Source organism: Perissodus microlepis, chromosome 14 (genome assembly GCF_051167445.1).
Source record: "Perissodus microlepis isolate ML-2025 ecotype Zambia chromosome 14, ASM5116744v1, whole genome shotgun sequence".
NCBI classification, from domain to species: Eukaryota; Metazoa; Chordata; class Actinopteri; order Cichliformes; family Cichlidae; genus Perissodus; species Perissodus microlepis.
This window is the reverse complement of record NC_140474.1, coordinates 22293062-22315390: the sequence shown is the minus strand read 5'-3', so window position 1 is coordinate 22315390 and position 22329 is coordinate 22293062. Positions and strand designations below refer to the sequence as shown.

Here is a 22329-nt window from a genome sequence, read left to right as displayed (position 1 = left end):
GTATTCTGTTCTCATATAATCTTTCAGTGCCTGATATACACAACCATGTTTTGCACATAATGTTCTGACCGTATTCTGTGACCATGGCAGACAGATAACTTGTCTCTATTTGTATTATTATTATACTTAACAATAAAAAAGGGGTGGGGTTATCTTTAAAACTGGTTTGATGTGTCATATATTAATTGTCGTTCTATCTGTCGTTCTATCTATTCTTTTATTCTTATTTTGTTTAGGGTTAGTAACTTGCATGCATTATTTACATGCTTTAAACTGTACCTGCTTACATTTAATATTTAGTCTTGCATTATTTATTTTGTTTTATGAATCCAACCTGCATGCTTCTCTGCATTTTAAGCAGCAAAAGGTGCTTCGACCTGGAATCAAATACACTATATACAAAATATTTTCCTTACTTTCTTTCATTTTTGATTAATTACATATCAGGTATAACCATGCGTACACATGGTATATATAGTTCAGTTCAATTCAATTTAGTTTTATTGAACTCACTTTTATTTATATAGCACCAAACAACACAACAACAGTCACCTCGTGGCCCTTTGTGTACAGTGTTGTGGGAAACTATTTGCCTGCTTCTTGATTTCTTTGTTTTCTGCATATTGGTCACACTTACATGTTTCAGATCATCAGACACATTTTCATTCTAAACAAAGATAACCTGAATGAATACAAAATACATGTTTTAAATGAGAAAAAAAAGTTATTCTAACCTGGTCCTGTGTGGGAACAATAATTGCCCCCCAAAACCAAATAAATAGTTTGAGCACCCTTGGCAATGAGTCTTTCACATCACTGTAGAGGAATTTTGACCTGTTCTTCTTTGCAGAATTGTTTTAATTCAATCGCACTGGACAGTTTTTGAACATGAACAGTCTGTTTAAGGTCAAGCCACAGCATCTCAACCTGATTTGAGTCTGGACTTTGATTAGGTCAAAAGCTTAATTTTGTCTTTTCTTTTTATAAGCCATTCTGAGCTGGACTTGCTGCTGTGGTTTGGATCATTTTCCTGCTGCAAAACCCAAGTGGACTTAAACTTTAAACTGATGGCCCGACATTCTCCTTTAGGGTTTTCTGACAGGGAGTAGAGTTCATTGTTCCTTTAATTACATCAGGTCATCCATGACTTGAAGCAGCAAAGCAGCCTCAGACCGTTACACTACCACCACCATATTTGACTGTTTATATGATGTTCTTTTTTATGAAATGCTGTGTTCATTTTATGCAGCTGTAACAGGACTCGAAGCTTCCAAAATGTTCAGCCTTTGTCTCGTCAGTCCACAGAATATTTTCCCAGAAGTCTTGGTAACCATCAAGATGTTTTTTTGGAAAATGTGAGATGAGCTTTGAACTTTCCCATGGATGCCAATTTTATCCAGTCTCTTTCTCATTGCTGAATAATGAAGTCGGACATTAACTAAGGCAAGTGAAGCCTGCAGTTCCTTAAATTATATTCTGAGTTCTTTTGTGAACCCCTGGATGAGTAATCAATGCACTCTTGGGGAAATTTTTGTAGACCAGCCATTCATGAGAAGGTTTAGTTTTCCTCATTATAATAATTACATGTATAATTAATTAATAATTATAATAGCTCTCACCTGGTTCACAACACCTTAGAAATGGTGTTGTAGCTCGATTGATTGATGTCACTGACTTTGTTTCTCAGCTGTTCTTGACTTTCTTTAGACTATTTCATGAAGTGTTCCTTTTGGAGCTTTTTAAGCTTGCTTTAATTTGTCAAACAAGTTGGCATCAAACAGGTAAGAGCTTTTTGTATTTACTCAGGTTTAAATTTGTTTGATCTGAAACATATAATTATGCAAAGCTGTGAGTTTGATAGTCAAGGAGTAGCACTTTCTGTCCTAATATTTTTTACATATCAAAACCAAAGGGAAACTGAAAAATCCCCCCAAAAGCATAAACCTTCAAGAGCTGACTGCTGGCTGCCAACGTCATGAGAAAATTGCACCTCTTGGACTGTGGTTGAATATATGATGAAATCGCTTAAATCCATCCAATAACTTCATCAGCTCCTCTACAAGATATTGTACTGAGTTGCTGCCATGCTAGCTCCTCTCTGAGTTGATGTGAGAACTATGAAAACATCATACCCAGCTGTGAAATTCCAGCAAACCTACAAAGTCAGAAGAAAGCCGCAGTGTTGGCTTTTTAGTCACTCAGTCCTGACTGTCTGTGCATTTCACCAATTCATCCATATTCAAATCTTTCCTGCTCTTTTCAAATTTTGTCTCATTCTAGTGAGCATCAGTCACAAGCTCTGCCATATTACATAATAATACCTGCAGGGGAGACCCCCACCAGCCATCCTACCCTTCCTGTCTGTGCATGCTGGCTGGCATTTTAAAATGGGTGGAGTTCAAAAGCATGCACAGCAGCTGGAGCTGCTGACTAATGCCAACCTGTGGTGAGAGGACCAGGGAAGCCCGGGCCAGTCACATCAAATGGGGATTTGTCATAGGATCTCTTGCATCCTCACGCACAGAGGCACATAGAGAGATAATGTCAAGGTGTGTGTGCCTCTGGTGACTCCATGTATGTGAGTATCTGAGGTGGCTGACAACATGTATCTGAATTACTTGTGCCAGAAAACTAATGTGCTGTTTGACAACCAACACCTACACTTACCCCATGAGTTCTCCCACCTGACCTTTTCTTTGTCATGTGACACTACATCTGCTCCCGCTGATCATCCCTCTGTGAAAGCAGACTGCATTATTTTTTACTGTTTTATGTAAGATAGCTTCAGCTCTTCATCTCAATTAGCTGAGAATCACTTGCGCTGACTGTTTCCTTGGTGATAAACCTGATTTGGTTTAACCACAACTCCCACATCTCTTGACATAAGGAACACCCAAAGTTCAGGCAAAGCAATTAAATGCAACTCATCTTGAAAACGTTTGAAAATTTCAAATGCTCTATCTGCAGATGAGTCATTTCTCCCACTTGTGAACTTCCATTTTCTAAGACAACCAGATCATCACCGTGAGAATAAGTTTTACTTTTATTACAAGAAGCTTTATGTGGAATTCTGCATGGTTTCTCCACATGTGGTCAATTTTTGCACATGAGTACTAAACATTTCACAGTGCGTCCAGCGGTCAATCACGAGGGACTGCTGCCATTACATGCTGTCTCTGATTATAACTGCAGATGGTGTTTGTGTGACAGAAATCAATAAATCACTTTTGTTTGATGAGTCATAGACATGTGTCTGCATATCAAGTCTGAACTGAAAAAAAAGGCTGAGTGCACAGAGAAATGAGTGGTGGATTATTGTGATTTTTCTAAATGAATGTAATCAGATATAATGCTTTCAAGTGGTGCAAGAAGGTACACTGATCCAGAGCTCAAGCAATTTATTCTTGGGCCGATATTTGCTGTTTGTCGATCTGTCAAGACTGCTATTTATTATGGCTGATAAATAAAAGTATTAAAAGTAAAGATGACATGGGAGATATTCAATCATGTTATGAGTGTTAATGCTGAATAAGTTGCCCACTAGAGGGCACTCTGCAAATGTCTTTAGAGCCACAAACACAACAACCAGCTGATCTGAGCTGTTAGGAAGAGTATAAACTAATACATTAAAAAAACCAACAAACCCCCCCCCCCCCCCCCCCCCCCCAAACAAACTACAGATAATAAACGTGAGAGAAATGTGTTCATGTTTCATATAGCTGATATATCGGAATATCGAATTTTAAATGACAAAATATTGGCATCGGTATTGGTCTTAAAAATCCTATAAAACAGAGCTTTAGCTATTCACTTGGTAAAGAGAATCACAGAAAATATGGACATCAAGAAATTATGTGTAAAATGGAATTTGGCTAAATGGAAAGACATTGTACCTTAATCAGTGACAGCAAAAACAAAACATTTAAAATCTACGCTAAGACAGTTGTGATGTCACGTATAAAGCAGATAAAAATTAATTTCAAGCTCAGATGGCTTTTGTTGCACTTGTCAAACAAAGGTCAGCTTTTGATCAAGATTTCTTAAAGTTAGCTTGGTGAATTAGTTATGCAGTCAAGATAACAGATTAAGCCAATGCTCTTTGGTTTATAAACTACTGTATTTGAGTACTGATGCATTCGTGTCGCCTCGAATTTTCGGTTGACATCTCAGCTGATGGTAATGAGGGTACCGTTTGACGTCAGAGGTGTTAGTGCTGAAGAATTTATTTCGGCGGCATGATGTGTCCAAATTTATCAGAAAACTGGTCACTTTTTTTTCTTTTTGGTTAATTCAAACAAACTGGAGGGTTTGGGGGCTGTGTCTTTTTGATGTGTCCTGAACGCGCAGGCCGGGAGTAAAGTCAGCCCGGTGACGCCTCCTCACTGTAACAGAGGGCTGGAGATAAAAGGACCGACACTCACTCCTCCCACTAGTCAGTACATTGAATTACTCTGTCGGTGTAAGTATCCGTACTCACGCAGGGGAGGCTGAGTTAACAGAGAAGAGAGGGGCAAAGAAAAACCCGGACGGAGCGGATGAAAGATAAAGGAGACAGGAGTTATTTTAGCTAGGACATACACCGGTCACAGCGTCCGCACTCAGCCGGCCTTTTTTCTCCTTTGTTTTCTTGGTGAAACTTCGGCTCCTCATCCGTTACCGCTGGCACGGGGTGTCCCCGTTTGACTGTTGAGTCGGGGGCTTTTTTTTCTTTTCCAACGGAAAAGAAACTTTTTACACGGAACCTTCGAGCCAGCTGAAAACAAATAAAGGCACCCAGAAAGGTGAGTGTATCTATCTTTAACCTTTTTTAGTTTATTTGCAGTTACACACCTCATTAAAATATGTTCCAGAGACTCTTGACCACTAGCCAGCAGTCCCGTAACGTGTCGGCGGTTAAATATGAGGCAAGTCAAGTGTCCTTTTTCACATGCAGAGGTTAGAAGTGCATGCAGTCCATTAGCTATGACCATGTGCATTTACGCATCACTTACGGCATATTGGTGGATACGCCCATGGTGATGTTTTCCCATTGGAGGGGCTCGAATCATGCATCAGCTGCACTCTCTTCATTATCTATTGGACAGTAAGGTTCATAATGCAAGCTGAACACGGGGTCCTCCATCCATATGCCCAATGTGCATTTGCTGATGTGTTGTGGACTGCTCTTAGGTTACCACTTACATAATTCATGGCACTATTATTTTTTTCTGTTTGGAGAGGATGATTGCTGTTTGGATTTCCCTGGTGTACTACAAGAATACAAGATTACCCTCTAGATTTGTTTTATGAAGCACTTTATCGGAGGAAGTTTATTCATCTTCAGACTTTGTCCATTGGACAGCATCCATTTGGTCAACTGTTAATAACCTTCGTGGCAGCTTTAACACTTCCCCATCTGCTACTAATTACACTTTAGTAAAAAACAAAACAAACTAACACTTTCTGTTCAGAAAGTGTTAACAGATGGTATTTATTTACGTCTCACAGGCATGTAAACTGTTACTTTTGAAGGACTTGGAGCTTGCTTAGACAGAGTTTCAGTAAAATCAATGACTGAGACTGAGTAAAGACTTTCAGAGTGACTATGCAAGCTTTTTGGTCTCTTATGGATTAACTGTCTTTGGAGTGGAGTATGCTGATCCTGTATTTTTGAACCTCTATGGGATAGCACAGTGTAGGGGAGCTCCTTTCCTGATGGCAGCCAGAACATTATTTTTATTTATTTATCTATTACCTTGAGGCAAAGGGATTGCTCCTCTTTCAACTGAGCAAAAGGATTTTAAAGCTATGTGTAAAAATTTAGACATAAATACAATAACCTGTACTGTTGTTTCTTTTGAAATGTTTAAGTATAAAAGGGCAGAGCTGTTTTTTTCTTTTTTTATGTTTAAAGTTTATCAAATGCCTCTCAGCTGACTGTCTCAGGTTTGTCTGGGCAGGGAAAGATATACTTCTTAATAGGGACGTGAAATTTGTGTTGACGTGTTGACCCGAGATCCAAGGAAGCCATATTTGCCGACTTCTAGCGAAATGACCACTGGTCAAGGGAAGTGGGTGGGACCCAAGAAAGCTCTTTCTTTAACTTCCAGGTGAACAATTAAATTGACTACTAATGAGAACCCAGGATACTGCTGGTAGACATATGACTTGGTAGTAGTTGTATCAGTTGGTCACCTAGGCAACCAGAACCTTAAATGTCTGCAAGACACCAGCAATCAGCTTCATAGCTGTCTGCAATGAGCGACTGGTTTTGATGTGGAAACAGCTTGATGGTTGGCCACTGGTTGGGGTGGGGCAAAAATCAATACAGCAGCCTATTGTGACATTGTATCAATCCAGATATTGATGTTTTATTAAATATTTTTAAATTCTTTAGGAATACTATGAATATCTCATGCAATACCACCTTGGGATGATCTTAACCATTGCAACTTGTTTTGACTAAATGGTTGCCCAGAGATCAATAGTGTTCCTCACAGATAGTCCTGTTGAGAAGGCAATTGCACAGGTTGCCTGATGGAAGGCAATTGCCGACCGGATCCCATTCAGTTGTGGATTTCTAGCAGTCTGAATCTGTCTTATGGCAACATTTATGGCAGGTTTGAGTGTTATATGGAGGAAAATCTAATTTTGCAGCACAAAAAATAAAACCAAAATATTTTTTCTGAAGCTGTAAAAGATTTGTATTTTCCCCCCTCTTCCTCCTTCATCAATGTCTGTGGTCACCATGTTGCTGACAGTCGCTTGTCATTGTTCTGTCTTGTGAACCAGAGTCTAGCTTTATTTATGTAGTATACATTTTCCTTATGAACTGAATTTTAACTGCAAATATTTATTCAATTGTTTGATGCTTCAGATGACTGATTAACAATGGATGCCCGTTCTGAAAAGTTGTGTTGGCAGGGTGACATGTTGGGAAATGTTGCTTGTACTTCCTGACCTTGCACTCTGTGATATGTGAAAAATGTGCACAGATCATCAACTATGCACCAGTTTGTCTTATATAGTTGTTAGGCTTGTACCTAAATTATTTGAATGTCCGATCTCTAACAGCAGATCTAAAGGCCTGTAGAAACAACATTTTTGCTGGTCGTGGACTGATATTTTATTTCCAGTTTCTCATACAAAGGACATAATATTCTTTATAACAGTCCAATAAGGGGAAAACATTTTATCCATCTTTAATGTGCTTTGGAAATGAGACAATGAACTAAATAATTCATTTTAATATATCCAAATGATGGTTTTTCCTTTCTCATTTTTCCAACATAAATTACATATTTATATATGACAGCAAATATTCCTACTATTTCCTGTTTTTATACACAGGGTCTGGAGAAATATTTAGAGCTTTTAAAAGAAGCTTTCAAGTTTTATGTGTTGGAGCTCTGCTCTGTGTAAAGTTGCAGTGAAAAGCTAAACACTTTGTCTGTTTGAGTGTAGTGTTGGTTATATTTCCCTGTCAGAAAATATGCCAAATATCATCAGTAGCTGAGATGTAGGATGTATTATCTGAAAGCTCCATATATGAGAGAAGAAAGGAAAATGTCATTGGTGCTGTAAAGCTAGAAGGAAACCACATATCAAAGTGTATGCTCTGAACTCATAGTACCCATAGGGAAAAATGTTGTCATTCATTTGTTTACTCACTGAAGCTATAGCAAATATTTAATGCAAATGTAATGGATAACTAAGTTGGCTTAGGATTTAGATTTAGGGGGAAAAATGAAACACTGTTTGTACAAAGCTGTATGTGATACATCCAGAAGACTATAATTTCCATAGCACTTCATATTGCAACCAATTTTTCCTCAAATTTCTGGGTGTTTTTCCCCCATTGTTGAACAGACTTGCTGTCTGTAATGGAGCACATGTTGGCAAACCCAAGGGTGGAATTTGTGCTGAAGAGTTTTGAATCTGTGCTGGAAGTTTGAGGTTTTTGCCTGTTGTAGCTTGCTATGGAACTGTAGTTGACTGGTAATAAAAATGTATTTTTTAAACGAGTTTGAAATGCTCAAGCATCACAAGAATCTGTAGTTGTTTCCCTTATATTTAGACATGAACATGGTTTGTACCAGCTCTGGATGGTGACATAGTCAGATTACCTTTTTAGCAGATTTGCATTTGCAGAAAAGTCAAATCAAGCATTGATATTTGGAATGCAAGTAGCAACATCCTGTTGTTACATGGACATGTCATGAAGACACTTCATTAACTATAGCTTTTGATGAATTCTGGTTAAATAAGAGGCTGCTAAAGGGCCCGCCAGAAAATTCAGAAAACTTCTACTTTCCTACGTGTCATCTTATTTCCAGAGAAAACTTCTGTGACTTCTCACCATCGTTAAGCTTTGAACATACACGAGTATGGAAGGATCTGTGTAGGTCTCAATAACGGCTTTCTGTGAATTCTCCAACTTCTTGATGGGACTAAATGTGTTTGCATCCTCCAATTCCCAACAGACTAGAAATTAAGACGAGAACTACTCATCAAGTGGATTTTATCCTGGCCTTAACTCCCAGAGGAAGACTGGGGGCTTTGGTGCACCGTCTTTCCTAGTTTACAACTTGAGCTCTGTTCAAAGCCCAAAATGGCACGTTATTTTATCAGAGCTGAATGTTCCCCTTGAAAAAGGCAATTGTAGTTTCTTGACGGAAGTCTGTTTTGTCATGTGCAAGCAAAAACAAAATGTACATTTCTTTCCACATCTTTAGTGCCTCAGGTTATCATCTAATCTAAAATTATCATCTAATCTTATTGAATGAAAACTCAGTTCAGTAGTGTTTTCCATTTATTTCTTGTTGCAAAGTAGTTATGTCACCTATGTTTAATCATCCCAAATTAAAGCAGCTAAATGTTCACCACCATGGCGGCATTGGCTTGCTTGTTCCTGCCTCTCAGCTTCAGATGGCAGTCACAGTGGAGGACAGAGATGGGTGTGATGTCAACACACAGATGGTGGAGAAGGGCCCCGTGCAGACTTACAGATGGCACCTTGATACCACATTGTAGTCCAACTACTTTTTTTTTTTCTTTTCCTGCTTCCCTGTGGAAAAACACAGTGACTGAAGAGGTCTGAGTGAACTAAGCTAATTGTGTGGTCTGTACCACCAAACAAGAGTATTATCTCTGCATGGCATGGACATCCTTGTCAGCTGTTTATGTTCCAGGTCACGGTATCAGTTCTGAAACCTTTAAAGTGGTGATACTGCAAGCTGAATAATATTATAAATTGTTAAGAAAAAAAGAAAGCATAAAAGAAATATTCCCAGGCTGAAAAGTGCTTGTCACAACTGGATGTCTGTTGCCTTTGGCTCCTTTCTCACAGTACATTTCGCAGATGCAGTAAATGGACTATTACCTTATCACTAGGCATTAGAGGAGAGTTATTCAAGAATAACTTTATATATTTTCCTTTTTCATTACTAGGCTCACGGGTCATTTTAATGAATTAATGTTATCTTTGAAAGCTGAAACATTCTATTTAATGGAAGCTTCTACATGCTGGGCACAGAACCTTAAAGCCTGGCTTTCATTCATTATCGAAGCTTTGATTAAATCCAGATGAAAGTGAGACTGTAAAGCTGCTTATAAGTCACTCTGCTTCACATAAGATGGGATCCAGATGTCATATACTGCAAGCAAACTTTGACAAAAGAAACAACACACTCTTGTTCTTTTCCTTTGCCTTTCCCTAAGCATCCTTTATAGTTCTGCAGTTTTGTTGCTGCTTTCTTTCCTTTTTTAAAACACACAAGCTGTGTTTTTGTAGAGATGTTTTTACCTACTTGTTCTTTTCTTGTCCTCTTTTTGAGCCACCATAATGCTGACACTTTTCTTCAAGTGTAAAGCCACTTTAGTCTAGCTTACATGTTCTCGTTCTCCCCAAGATGGAATATAGTCACTTTAGCTATTCTCTGACTCATTTAGCATACCATCATTATGTTACCATTACACTGAGTCATGCTTTGTTTTTTACTTATTGGTAGATGTTAGCATGCTAATATGTTAAACTGAGATGGGGAATGTGGTAGATGGTACGTCTACTTGATAGTTGTTAAAAGCATTTCAGCACTTTTACATTTGCCACATGAAACCACGATATTTAACTTTGAAGTTTGGAGTTCTTGTGAATTTTTGTGTGCGTATCCTGTAGGGCTGCCACGATTAGTCGACTAGTCACGATTACGTCGACTATCAAAATCGTCGACGACTGATTTAATAGTCGATGCGTCGTTTGAAGCTTTGTAAGATCCCAAAAGACGCAGGAATAAGTAGTAGGATTTAAGAGTGTAATAACGGACTGAAATAGAAGATGGCAGCACTGCATGTACAAGGATGCCAGCTGCCTTTAAACTCCGAAGAAGAAGAAACTGTGTCCCAGAATTCATAGCGCGGCCCAGCTCAGTTTCCAACAATGGCGGCAGCTAGTTAGTTTTAATATTACTCTTATTATTCTTTCTGGGTCACAAAATAAACGTTTAACATATTTTCAGGCGAGAATGTAGCTGTGTAAACCTCAAATATCTGCTCAGTTTATCAAGACACCACATATTTTCAAAAGCGCTCCGACGTTTTCAGAGACGTCTGTTACCCACTAGCTCGATAGCTAGCCGGGGGCAAGGCTCACTAGAGCCCGTGAGAACACCGGACTCCCGGCAAATCGTTTTCAAACCCACCGCCGTCTTTCGCTACTCAGGTTAAACATATATAAGTCACTTAGATAACTTAAAAATGTTATTGTTTGGCTTTTTGTAGTATTTTATTTGTTCCTGAGTAAATCGGTTTGGCTGAGATTAAAGTTATAGTTTTTACACAGCTGAATAAACATCAAGCAGACAGCTGATTATCAGAAGAATATACTCTGGTGTCCTGTTATATTTTAGATAGCAAGGAGTTTATTAAACTTCACCGAAACAATCTTCAAATGTCATTAAAATTTAATAAACTATCATCTTTGTCTTTATTTTTAGTTAGCACACACCTTAAAAACTTAAAGCTGTAAGCTAATGATAGTTATTGCACCAGCAGCATCTGCTCTTATATAAGCTGTACGTTTTACGTCCAATGGATGCATGATCTGATTAGTCGACTAATCGCAAAAATAATCGGTGACTAGTCGACTATCAAAATAATCGTTTGTGGCAGCCCTAGTATCCTGGACACAGTCATAAAACTCCATCCTCATAGCTCTTCAGAGCTTGACACTGTTCTGTGGTATTGACCTCCTATTCTGGATGCTCCTCCTCATCCTCAAGACATCTGAAATCACATGCTGTCCTAAGGTTGATGCGAAAGCACAGTGCATGTATACATTAAGCAGACAGGAGTCGGCGTGATCTTTATTTTAACGTGGTAATTATCCAAACCCACAAACAATCAGCTGCCTAACCAGTCGCAAGGCAGATGAGAGGACGGTACTGTCACATCACAACAGGAAGGAGTTCAAATCCTACAAGGTTGACTGAGATGTTTCTTTTCGATATTTGGTTCTTTCAAAGTGTGGATAAAAACGGGTGTTTAGGTGGCGTGCTTTCCATATATATTATGTATATTAGGTCACCTTTAGGCCATGTAGGACGCTTCATACTGCAGCTGAAGCCCACTCCTTATTCTTACCTACGTTTTAAAAAAAATGGAACGTTACTTGACCCGTTTACTGATGCATCACTTGACCCACTTAACACCTTGTTTTGCCCGCCCTGAATTGAGTGGGGAGATTTTTCTCTGTGCTTGTGCTCCCTTGTTTTGCTCAAATAATGTAATGACAATAATGTCGCTTCCTCTTTCCGCTTTCAGTGTTCTAATTAAGAGACACTGATGGACTGTGATTAAATCAATTATTTTTCATCTGATTATTGCTGACCTATATTTTTGCAGATTGATGAGCTGTCAGTTTGAAGAGCACTGCATTGTCTGAATGTTTTTGCACCCCACCCCCCACTGGCTCTACTAATTCTTCTATTTGCTGCTGAAATGATTGAAAAGCATTCCTTCTTTCAATACTTCCTCTATCTGACTTTCAGCCAAAGTAATGCTCCGAATTAGCTCAGCTCTGGAGCTGATCTTTTAAATCTCAGGCTTTATTACAGAAAATGCTGTGTTGTCTTCATCTGTTAAACTCAGTTGGACAACAGTGAAAAATAATCATTGGCCATTCATTCCAATCGCGTCCAATCACGAAGTAATATGTCGCTCACAGGAGCTCAGTGAATTCCAGCATGATGCCGTGATAGGAGGCCACCACAAGTCCAGTTGTGAAATTTTCCCTCTACTCAGTCGACTGTTGGTGGCATAACAAAATGGAAGGAACTGAGAACAACAGCAAGTCATAAGAAGAGTTGCAGATGTTATAGTTGCAAAGTGTAGGCCCACACCATATTAAACCCTATGGATTAAGAAAAGAGACTTAAGTTCATATGCGTGTGAAGGGCAATAAGTGTACCTAAGCGCCTGCAACTTCACATTGCATATCATTATACTAATCACCAAATGTTACTGACAGTATCTCTGGTCAGCGCATTAATTTTTGCTTTCACCTTGACAACAAACTCTCAGACTGTCGTGCTGTTTAACATGTCCTGTTTAACTGCTATACGATTATAATGCATTTTCCGAAGTCCTCCTAATTCTATTCACCTAATTTATTAATTCTGTCGGTTTCAAAATTGGGGTACATTAATGGCAAATTATGACTTGTTCAAAATGTTGGTCATGAGCAGGAAAAACCTCAAAGAGCCTTTATTTGAGCTTTGTTTGTGCTGTTTTCCTCTTTTCTCAGGCCAGAATGTTCTGGCGTCAGCGACTCTCTACTCATGTGTTGAATATGCAGCTTTGCTTTTGTTTTTTGTTTCTTCATCTTGATATCATAAGCTTGAGAGCACTAGGGGAGCGTGAACACTGAAGCATGTTACTGAATATGCAACAGCCATAGGCCTTTGCTTATAGGTGAAACTGCATTAATTCTCATGAATACATGAAGGAATAGGCTTGAGGTCACCATGCTGACTTCAAATGACCTTTCGTGTCCCAGCTGAAATGAGATCTGCTTCCTTTTTTTATTTTTATTTTTTATGATTTAGTATGTTTGCCCACAATTACTAAATTATACCAAGTAAATACATTCACCAGCTATTGGTGAACCTTCTGTCACACTACACACACGTTTTTATCTTAAGGAGTGCTAAGGATGAAAAGTACTTGTAAGTCATTACTAAAGTGTAACTGTTGTTCTTAGCCAAGTGCTGTTATTGTCTTACTAATGCATGTTGTGCAGTCTCAATTAGTATCTTTATGCATTAATCACAATGTAACAGAATCTGTTGGTTGGAGTTATTTTCCCCTTGCCTCACCTGAACAGTTAGTTTACATACTCATGGGCATAAACACAGAAATTAAACAGTTAGTTAACTGGCCTGTTCTAACATGTCTCCAGATTTTTGGTTTCCCAGGAAACTCACCAGCCTCTTTCTCACGGTAATAGGAATTTGGCGTACGTGCACGTGCGCGTCTTTTCAGATGTCCCATAACCTGGCTGATCTTTACATTAGGCAATTTAAGACTTGCAGAGGTTTCAATGCAGTGTAATGCAGGGAACTATTTGGCTTTGTTATATTGTTTCTACTTCAATCATTATTTGTATTATTAATAAATATATAAATGTGAACAACATTGCACTGTTAACCTGTGAATCAGATGTGGTAAACACTGGAATCTTGTGATGCAGGTCTGTCATTAAAGTGCACAGGAAGTCATGGGGTTTTCTTAACAGTAAGCAGCAACAATGATTTGTTTATATTAAACACAAGAAAAGGAGGTTGTCAGAAATGTTGTTTGAAGCACAATTGATCTTCCGTGGCCTAAATGCAAGACCTCTAGAATGAACTAGCTTTAACAGCTTTGATGTCAGTGCTCTCCCTTTGCTCGTTATAATAGGCTTTATCACCCATTAGGGCGACCGTGGCTCAGGGGGTTGGGAAACCTATCTGTAACCGGAAGTTCGCCAGTTCGATCCCCGGGCTCTCTGTCCTGGTCGTTGTGTCCTTGGGCAAGACACTTTACCCTACCGCCTACTGGTGTTGGCCAGAGGGGCCGATAGCACGGTATGGCAGCCAGCTGTGGCTACAACCGTAGCTTGCCTCCACCAGTGTGTGAGAGTGAATGAATGCATGAATGCCTTGAAAAGTGCTATATAAATCCAATCCATTATTATTATTAGCAAAGTCTTCATGGAGCTCAGTTACTAGGTATCTATTGCACATCTCAATAAGCATGTCAGAGTATGCAGCTGCAGTTTTTGCATTGTCAGAACTTCCTGGACCTCCTCTTGTTTCATTCTCCTCTTGGGTCATCTACTGAAAAGTTTGAGTGAGCATTTTCTCTGCATTCTCAGCAGGTCCATCCTCACTAGTTATCTTGTTTTGTTTTGTTTTTTTTGTTGTTTTTTTTTTTTAAATGGTCTTGATTACTTTGCAGCAGATGTGTAGAGGCAACCCCCCCCCCTTTTTGTTTTTGTTTTTGTGAAGTATCTTTTTAAGAATATATTATTCACAATTAGCAGGTTTGCGTTTGGTCTTGCAGTTCTCTGCTGCTTGGTCTCTTTCAGTTCCCTGACCAAAGGAAGACGATGTTTTCTGCTGGGAAACTGCTGAAGCATATCCTCCCCTGCTGACTGTTTTCTCTGGGTGTACTTCTGATTGGAGGAAATGAGGCAGCAGAAAAGAAGATGGTAAAAGCTGTTTAGGGGTTTTTCCATGCACCCCTCTCATGTTCTCCTCCTCTCCACACAAGTTCAGACACCTTGTGACAGACAGTAATGGCAGGAAGTCTGCTTCTTGTGTGACGAAAGCTTTGAGCACTTGTTGACTTTGCCGCTTAATCTGTTTGAGTCCAGAATGAGGCCATTTAGGTGACAGGATCTGAAAAGTTGCTCTATTCTTCTGATGTGTTGCTAAATATGCAGAAAGCTCTGTTCTTCTTACTGTGTAATTTTTGAAAGATTTTAATCGAAGTTTCAGTTTTTGTGGCTCGGTTGTTGTGTCTGTGACTCAGTGAGTCACTGTGACAGAGCAGCCCACACTGCTTATGGTGGTTACATTTCCACACCTACTGTGGTCAGAGGTGTCACATCCATGTTGGCAAAATATGATAGTGTAGCTCCAGTCTTGGCTGAACATGTATTCAGTCTGTGGTGAACATCACGACTCGTGCTGTAATTAACTAGGCTTCACTAATTCATTGCGTCTTATTTAAGAATTGTGTCCACTGGGCTGTATTTGGCTGATGAGTTTTTGCTAAGACATTATGCTGATAAAGGGATTAATGGAAGAGCATTTCTTTCTTTTATTCAGGCTTGAGGAGATGAGCGATGGGGGTATTTAACCCCGAAGTGAAAAATGCATAAGCCTTCCATTTTAAGGTGACAAATCTGTGCTCTCGGTGCTGCTCATCAAATAGGTGGAATTCTAAAGGCCCGTTTGATGTTTATCTCAACTAAAGTAGTTATGGCGTGTAATATTTTTTTGACTTTGAGAGTACAAGTGGATGTAACACTTTCATGAATGGAAGCTTTTGGGGGTAAATAAGTTATGACATCAGCCTTTCCTGTAACAACATGGAGGTGTTTCTGTGGCAACCGGTTGGAACAGTATGTCAACAAAGAGATGGCATGACAGTGCTGAAAGTGTTTGGTGTGATCACAAAGGCAAACTAACAAACTTTGCTGTGTCAGCTTCACATTTGTTTTCCTGTCTTAAAGGCTTGGTCGACAAGCCCAAACATAAATCCATATTTGTTTTTTGTTCCAGTGTCGGCAGCAGTAATGTGAAAAGCAGCTCTTTTCAGAATCCCGAAATGTTTGACTTCTGTTCATTTAAAAAATATTAATTAAAATCATTTGTTTGTTTTGAGTCTTTGGTGCTTGAACTGTGTAATTCCACTAACTGAACTGAAACTCCAAACCGCTGTGGGTTTTTGTTACAATCCCCAGCTGACATTTTGAAGATGTCAAAAGTGTGTGTGTGTGTGTGTGTGTGTGTGTGTGTGTGTGTGTGTGTGTGTGTGTGTGTGTGTGTGTGTTTTCCTCACTGAAGAGCTGAGCTGAATTTTGATTTTGATGCCTTTTTTTTTTAGTCATTTTGACCAATCTACACTGTGCCTGATTTCAGCTAAAGCTGCTTACAACTGCTATTTTTCCACATCAACTTTAGAAAGTGTTTGGGCAGTGAGTTGAGGCATGTGAGAGGTTCCTTTCTCGTGTGTATCACACAATGGGACATAATCCAATTTGCATTCTCTCTCACTACTAGAAATACTGTGGTTTAACAAAAACATGCAGGAGGTGGGACACATGGGATTCACTCATATGACCTACGCTATTTCTGCTTATGAGATTGTACTCATAAGCTTGTAGGTTAAAGACTGTTTAATGTCATACTTTTTTCCCACATGACTCTCTACTGATTAATGTCTTTTTTTTTTTTTTTTTTGTTAAGGAACAAAAATAGGGCTGCATGTTTCAAAACTGCTTATCAATTAAGACCCTTTTGTTTGTTTATAAACAGACTTGATGTGTTATGTGTCGTGCCAGTAAAAGAACCTGAGACATTTTTCAGTTTCATTTCAATGTGTTTGTGCATTTGTGCGCACACACAGGATGACGCAGAGTAGCAAGTGGTCAAGTGAAGATTGTGTGAGGGTCCACGAAGAAGCCAAACGTCTTACGTTAAGGCCACATTATCTGTATGCACACCCCTCCAGAATCTGGCCAGAATAGCAAGTATTCTCTCTGGCTCTCTGTTAACATTACTGCTGCACCCCTGATGACAACGCATTGGCTTTAATGTGCAGGCAGGTGGCAATTCACTTTCTTTTTTTCTTTTTTCTTTTTTTTTTAATGCCATGATCAAACATGTCAGACTCTTTGCTGGCTCAAAATGAGGATTTTTATGCCATTAGTGTTTTGGCAGATTTGTAGATATTTTTCCGTAATTATACTCCTAATCATGTCCTTACAAGGCTCTGATCTCTTTCAACTTGGCAGACATGGTTTGAGAAGAACTGTCACTTATAATGGCCATGGCAGCATGAAATGGTGCTCAGTCTGATCAACGTCTAAATCCCTTAGGCTGCTTTGTAGCAGTCAGGCTGGCTACAAAGTAGTTTGATGTTGGCCAATATACTGGTGCAGTATAAGGTGATTAATGAACACACCTGTGCATTGTGTTGGGACACAAGAAGTGAGTCTTTGTAATCATGTGATCTCTGTGCCTGGTTTTATTTGACAGTAATAATTTTATATCAGTCATTGAGTAATTATATTAACTGTGCAAGTATCAGTGAATTGATTTTCATTTCTTCAACACAGTACAAGCAATGAATTTGACAAGTACAGATCTTCAGACAGTCGATAACCTTTAGCATGACTAACTGTCCTGTAAGAGTACAGATTATTATTTTTTTCTTATGAAAAAATGTTTGGCTTGTTAAAATATAATACTTATACAAAAGGCTTGTAAACAAAGCTGCTGCATTGGAGAAGTTACATTTAACACTTTAACATTTTAACCCACAAATCATTTATAACACACTGACTGACAGTCTTTGCGGTCCTGCTGTGGTGAGCTAGATTCATTATTGCCTGGGTCTAACCCACCCTTTTCAGAGCAGTTTCGCTAATAACAGGAAACGTGGCCCATGCTGTAGATGCTAATGAGCAGCTGTCCAGAGACTGAGACAGCCTGATTACAGCAGGAAGAGTGCAGAATTACTCTAAAACATCAGATGCAAGTACGCTACACACTAGCAACCGCTGCAAGGAAAAAGGAATATAACTAGCTAGAAGCAAGTCTGCATCTCGCTGTAGCCTCTTATTCATGTTTGTTTGCCTCTCATCGACACGGCTTGCTCACCCTGCCATTATGTATGCATCATTTGCTGCTTTGAAAACACAAAGTTGCACTTTCAACCCCAGATATGGTTGATGTGTGTTTTGCAGCTGCAGCACAACAGGCTCCATCGTGTCCCTGGAGAGTGAGGTAAACTTGTGATAACAGTCCGCACCGCTGCAATATCATTATTGTTATTATAGCTGATTACAAAGTCTTGGTGCTGAATCAGCAGCAGGCTCATTGGTGAGGATTACTCAAAGCTCTAGTTATTCACACACAACACAGACTAGTCGTGCCTACCATGTTTACTAAAACGACATCAGACAAGGATGAAAGGAAAATCAAGACTTTTTTTTGCTTCTGAAGTATAATGTGCCTTGCTACTCCACCATGGTTTGTAGCCTTACTAATAGTGAGTGCTGGCAGTGTAAGACTTTCAGATAAGGTGCCAAATGATGCAGAGACCCCCTGTTTTTATAGCACATTATAAAAAAATAAAGTGGTAGTGAGGACAATCATGTTGCTTTACCTGGAGGTTTAGTTGACATTTTGACCTTTTTAAAGTTTCCCAGAGGTTGAAAGGTTTTTGCTAAAATGTCACAGTTGTATTATTACACGTACACTTGTTGGTATTGCTTTTGCATTTCCTCGTATTGGCCTGATTAATGGGAGAGGTGGTGCCTGCACGCTGCCTTGTCCCAGACCTATTATAAGTGGGTGATATATTCATGTTCTTGGTCATGTACTTGAATGTGATGTTCAATAGATAATCACCTTACCAGTGTTCTTTGCCATGTTTTTTCCTTGATCATATTGATGAAAGCTGCTAGCAGTCCCAGTTGTTATTGGAAACATGCACAAGGTCTTAATTTGAAGCTGTGCTTTTTATCAGGACGAGCTTTTCAAGGCAGCATGTGTTTTCTATTAAAGTGCCAGACATGTTACTCCATTTGTTCCATGGGTTGTCAAACACAGCCTTTGTGGTTTCAACAATTTGTTGCTGCGTTGTTTGCTTCAATATTAACGCTGTTTGTAATTTCTCACAGGATCCTTCGCAGCCAGTGGGATGTTAGAGCTCTGGAAGCCGGACTGACTGAAGGAGCATGGTGAAACACCAACCCCTCCAAGTCTATGAGCGCCAGCTTTGTTTGTCATGCATCACTGGGATCTATGGTTGCAGATGGAAACGCTATCAACGCTCCCATGATGACACCACCAAGGTGAGAGGCCCCTTATTAAACAATGCAGAAACCTTACCATTTCTGTACAGTACATATTTCTATCCATGAGTTCCTTTCTGTAAAAGAGTAATGCCTCACACTGTACCATAGCACATAGTTCAGGACGTAGTACATGTTTGTTACACTGCAAAGATTTCAAGTGTCCAACAAAAAGGGATTAAAAAATCATTTGTAGTCACCATCACTTTGTCAGTGTGGGATTATGTAAAGAAACAGCATAAAACTTGGACAAAATAAATCCATAGAAGCGTGAATACTTTCCGAAGTTGATTGGGACAACCTACCTGGCGAGTACCACGCAAACCAAGGTTTATTTGACTTTACCTTCACTGTCCACTGTCAATCTGGTGCCGAGTGTTTATTGCACTACTTAGCAACTCTGCTTATATTGTGTGGGGGGCAAGTCAGCTGCTGTATGCCAAGAATGGAAACAACTTGGGCAGAAGCCCCCAGAGGCTGACTTCATGGTTGTTATGTTGGCCTAGCTGGAGCAACAAATATTACAGTAATGTCACAGTAGGTTGATTCTGTTTGACTGCTGCAACCCCCAGAGACTGTCATCCACTACCTTTGTTTGCTAGCTAAGCACTGACAATTCAGCTGACGTTACCTGTTTCAGAGTGTTAAGATGGGCTGCTGCATACCAACAACGCGAGACTGACCTAACCAAAACTCTGCTGATGTGACTGGGAACCATATTTTTTCTATTAATTGTAACATAGTCAGAGTTATCATTCATAACATTCCTAATACACTTTAGGGAAACCTCTGAGACAGGAGCACGCTACATGAATTAAAGGCTTTGTTGTCAGATTCAGTTCAGTTTTTTCCTAATTTTATTACAGAGTTGCTGCTCACACAGGTTCTTTTGACTATAAAAAGTCAGGTTACACTGAAATTAAAGTGAAAGGAAAAATTTGCAGTTTTTGGGATAGCCTGCATTCAAACCCATACAGATCATAGAATGACATCATCACAGTAATTGCGACCTGTTTATTTACAGTATATTCTCAGATTTGTCTAATTGTTTTAGAGATGCGTACTAACGACACTAGCAGCCAGTCTGTTAATTGAAAGAATGACATTTGACTGACCTGATTTTTTATTTATTTTTTTTTTTTTTTTCATTCTAACAGAGCTTTTGTTTGTATAGAAACTCTTATGATGGCTGGATTAGTGTATAGATTTACATAACACTGTGTACAAGAAGGACATCGGTAGGAAATGGAGTCAGTGCTGTCCCTGCTCTCATTCTTTGTTACAAGAGAATTTGAAGCTGTTCACGCACTCACGTGTGCCAGCGCACAGTTGTGGATGAATGAGATCTGATCATCTTGTTCTGTGCGCAATTTATTTTACCAAGGTCAGTTTCCCACAGTCCTTAGAGAATTTCACTCCCTTTCCACAAACAAGGTTTTCTGTTATTTATTGCTTAGTAATTAAACTCACTTACTTGGCTTTTTTATAGATCTTCCAGTGACCTTCAACCTACATTTTTAAGAGTAGCATCTTTATTAAAAAGTTGGCATTTCTCCTTAAAGTTTAATTGCTAAGTTTAAAAGCTATTATTATTGTATTGCTACAGTAATGTGGTGTGGGTTTTTTCTTTCTTTCTTTTTTTCCTCACAGCCCTGAATAACAAGCTGGATGTGTAGGAGTTTTTACATTTTCTGTTGAATATACTACTGAAAAAATGCATAAATCCTATAAAACTGTTCTTATTCTTCCAAAGATGTGTGCTTTTATATCCACACCATGATCTCCAAATACCCTAATTTACATACTAAGAAAAACACATGTGACCATATTATGTCCTTGCTGGCTTCTCCCTCATTCAATAACCTTGAGCTTTCTATGGTCAAGCTTGAAGTTATAATACTCCATTGTTTCTACCTGTATGTCATCACATACAATCTGCACCCTTTTTTTTTTTTTTTTTTTTTTTAAAAAAAAGGTTGAATTAGATTTTGTGTGTGTGCGCGTGTTATTATTGAACTTCAAGCCTGTCACGTACAGAAAACCCTGCAAGCATTCTGTAGAAGGGTCCCATTTATCACTGACAGGTCAGCAGACCTTGGGGTCCAAGTCATTTGTAAGTATAAATGCCTACATGGGGAAAAAACATTTTAAAGAATTTAATTTTGAAGGCTCATTTGGCTCATTTTTATAAAATTGCAGCACCATTAATATTAGCTGGATGCCAAAAGTATTGCATAAGGTGACCTTTCTTTCTGCTATTTTGGAAGGACACTTGGGTTATGTTGCTCCAACAGACTCAAACACACAGCACATGTCTTTGTTTACATTCATTTATTTATGCCCATATAATATACTCTAAACTGGCAGAAACAAAGGGAACACACACACACACACACACACACACACACACACACACACACTGTTGTGAGCAAATTACCTATATAAACCTGTTTAGGTGTATAAGTAAACACACAGAAATAACACAGGAAGGCAAAAAGGGTATATTTACCCGCATTTCATAAATGGAATACACTGGACCTCATTTTTTCCTGTTTGGAGGGACCTGGACACAGTGTAGCTCTGTTTCCTGTTACAAGCACAAATGAATAAGTGTTGCCAAGTCAGCACCCCCAATCCCCCAAGGTGCTCTTCCTTTGTTTTGAGCCTGTGGTGCTGGGTAGCACTTATCTTGACTCCAGTGCAAAAATGGACCCTTCAGTCTATTTTAATTCATTTGGATTCATTTAATATTTAAAATTGTCAGTGCTGATACTGGAAAAAAATTACTGTTGATTTCCATAGAGAATGTTTCTTAGCTTACACTGTGGTGATTTCATAAAAAACTGCACCTTCACTGATCTCTGTAAGCAAACTGCAACTTGGAGCTGGTGTCAGGTATGTGTAACTGGACCTCAGCGAATCACATGAGCTTGACAAGCAAGCAACAACTATAGACCCATTTATAATCCACAAGTGGGTTGTGTAGTTTCTCTCCCTTTTTCATCTTTGTTCACTCTAATGAGTCGTTTGGGTTGACTGGCTACCTTAGTGACGCTGCCTCCTGTCTGTTCAAGGTGCTTTGTAGGAAGACTGCCAACGTCACACAGTGCAAGCCGATCTGGCCTCTCAGTAATAATTGAAAGTATTTCCATCTAGCCAGTCTTTACAATTCAGTGGGACAAAGGCTTCAAAAATAGAAGCAAAGCTTTGGTAATCTTGTG

General features: G+C 39.1%; 1 protein-coding gene across 6 annotated transcripts in view; it reads left to right on the top strand.

The window, feature by feature from the left end:
* The first annotated feature begins 4371 nt into the window (after positions 1-4371).
* Positions 4372-22329, top strand: part of gdpd5b (glycerophosphodiester phosphodiesterase domain containing 5b) — a 42007-nt gene continuing 24049 nt past the window's right edge. For 3 of the 6 annotated variants that reach the window (XR_014802173.1, XR_014802174.1, XM_084950188.1), the window contains exons 1-2: positions 4376-4781; positions 18935-19108. Coding sequence is in view for 4 of the 6 variants with exons in the window: in XM_084950188.1 (XP_084806314.1) it covers positions 18992-19108 (117 nt within the window). In the remaining 2 variants the exon portion in view is untranslated. Of the gene's footprint in view, positions 4782-18934; positions 19109-22329 lie in introns of all 6 variants that reach the window. The other 3 variants (XM_084950187.1, XM_084950185.1, XM_084950186.1) reach the window with 3 other exon arrangements.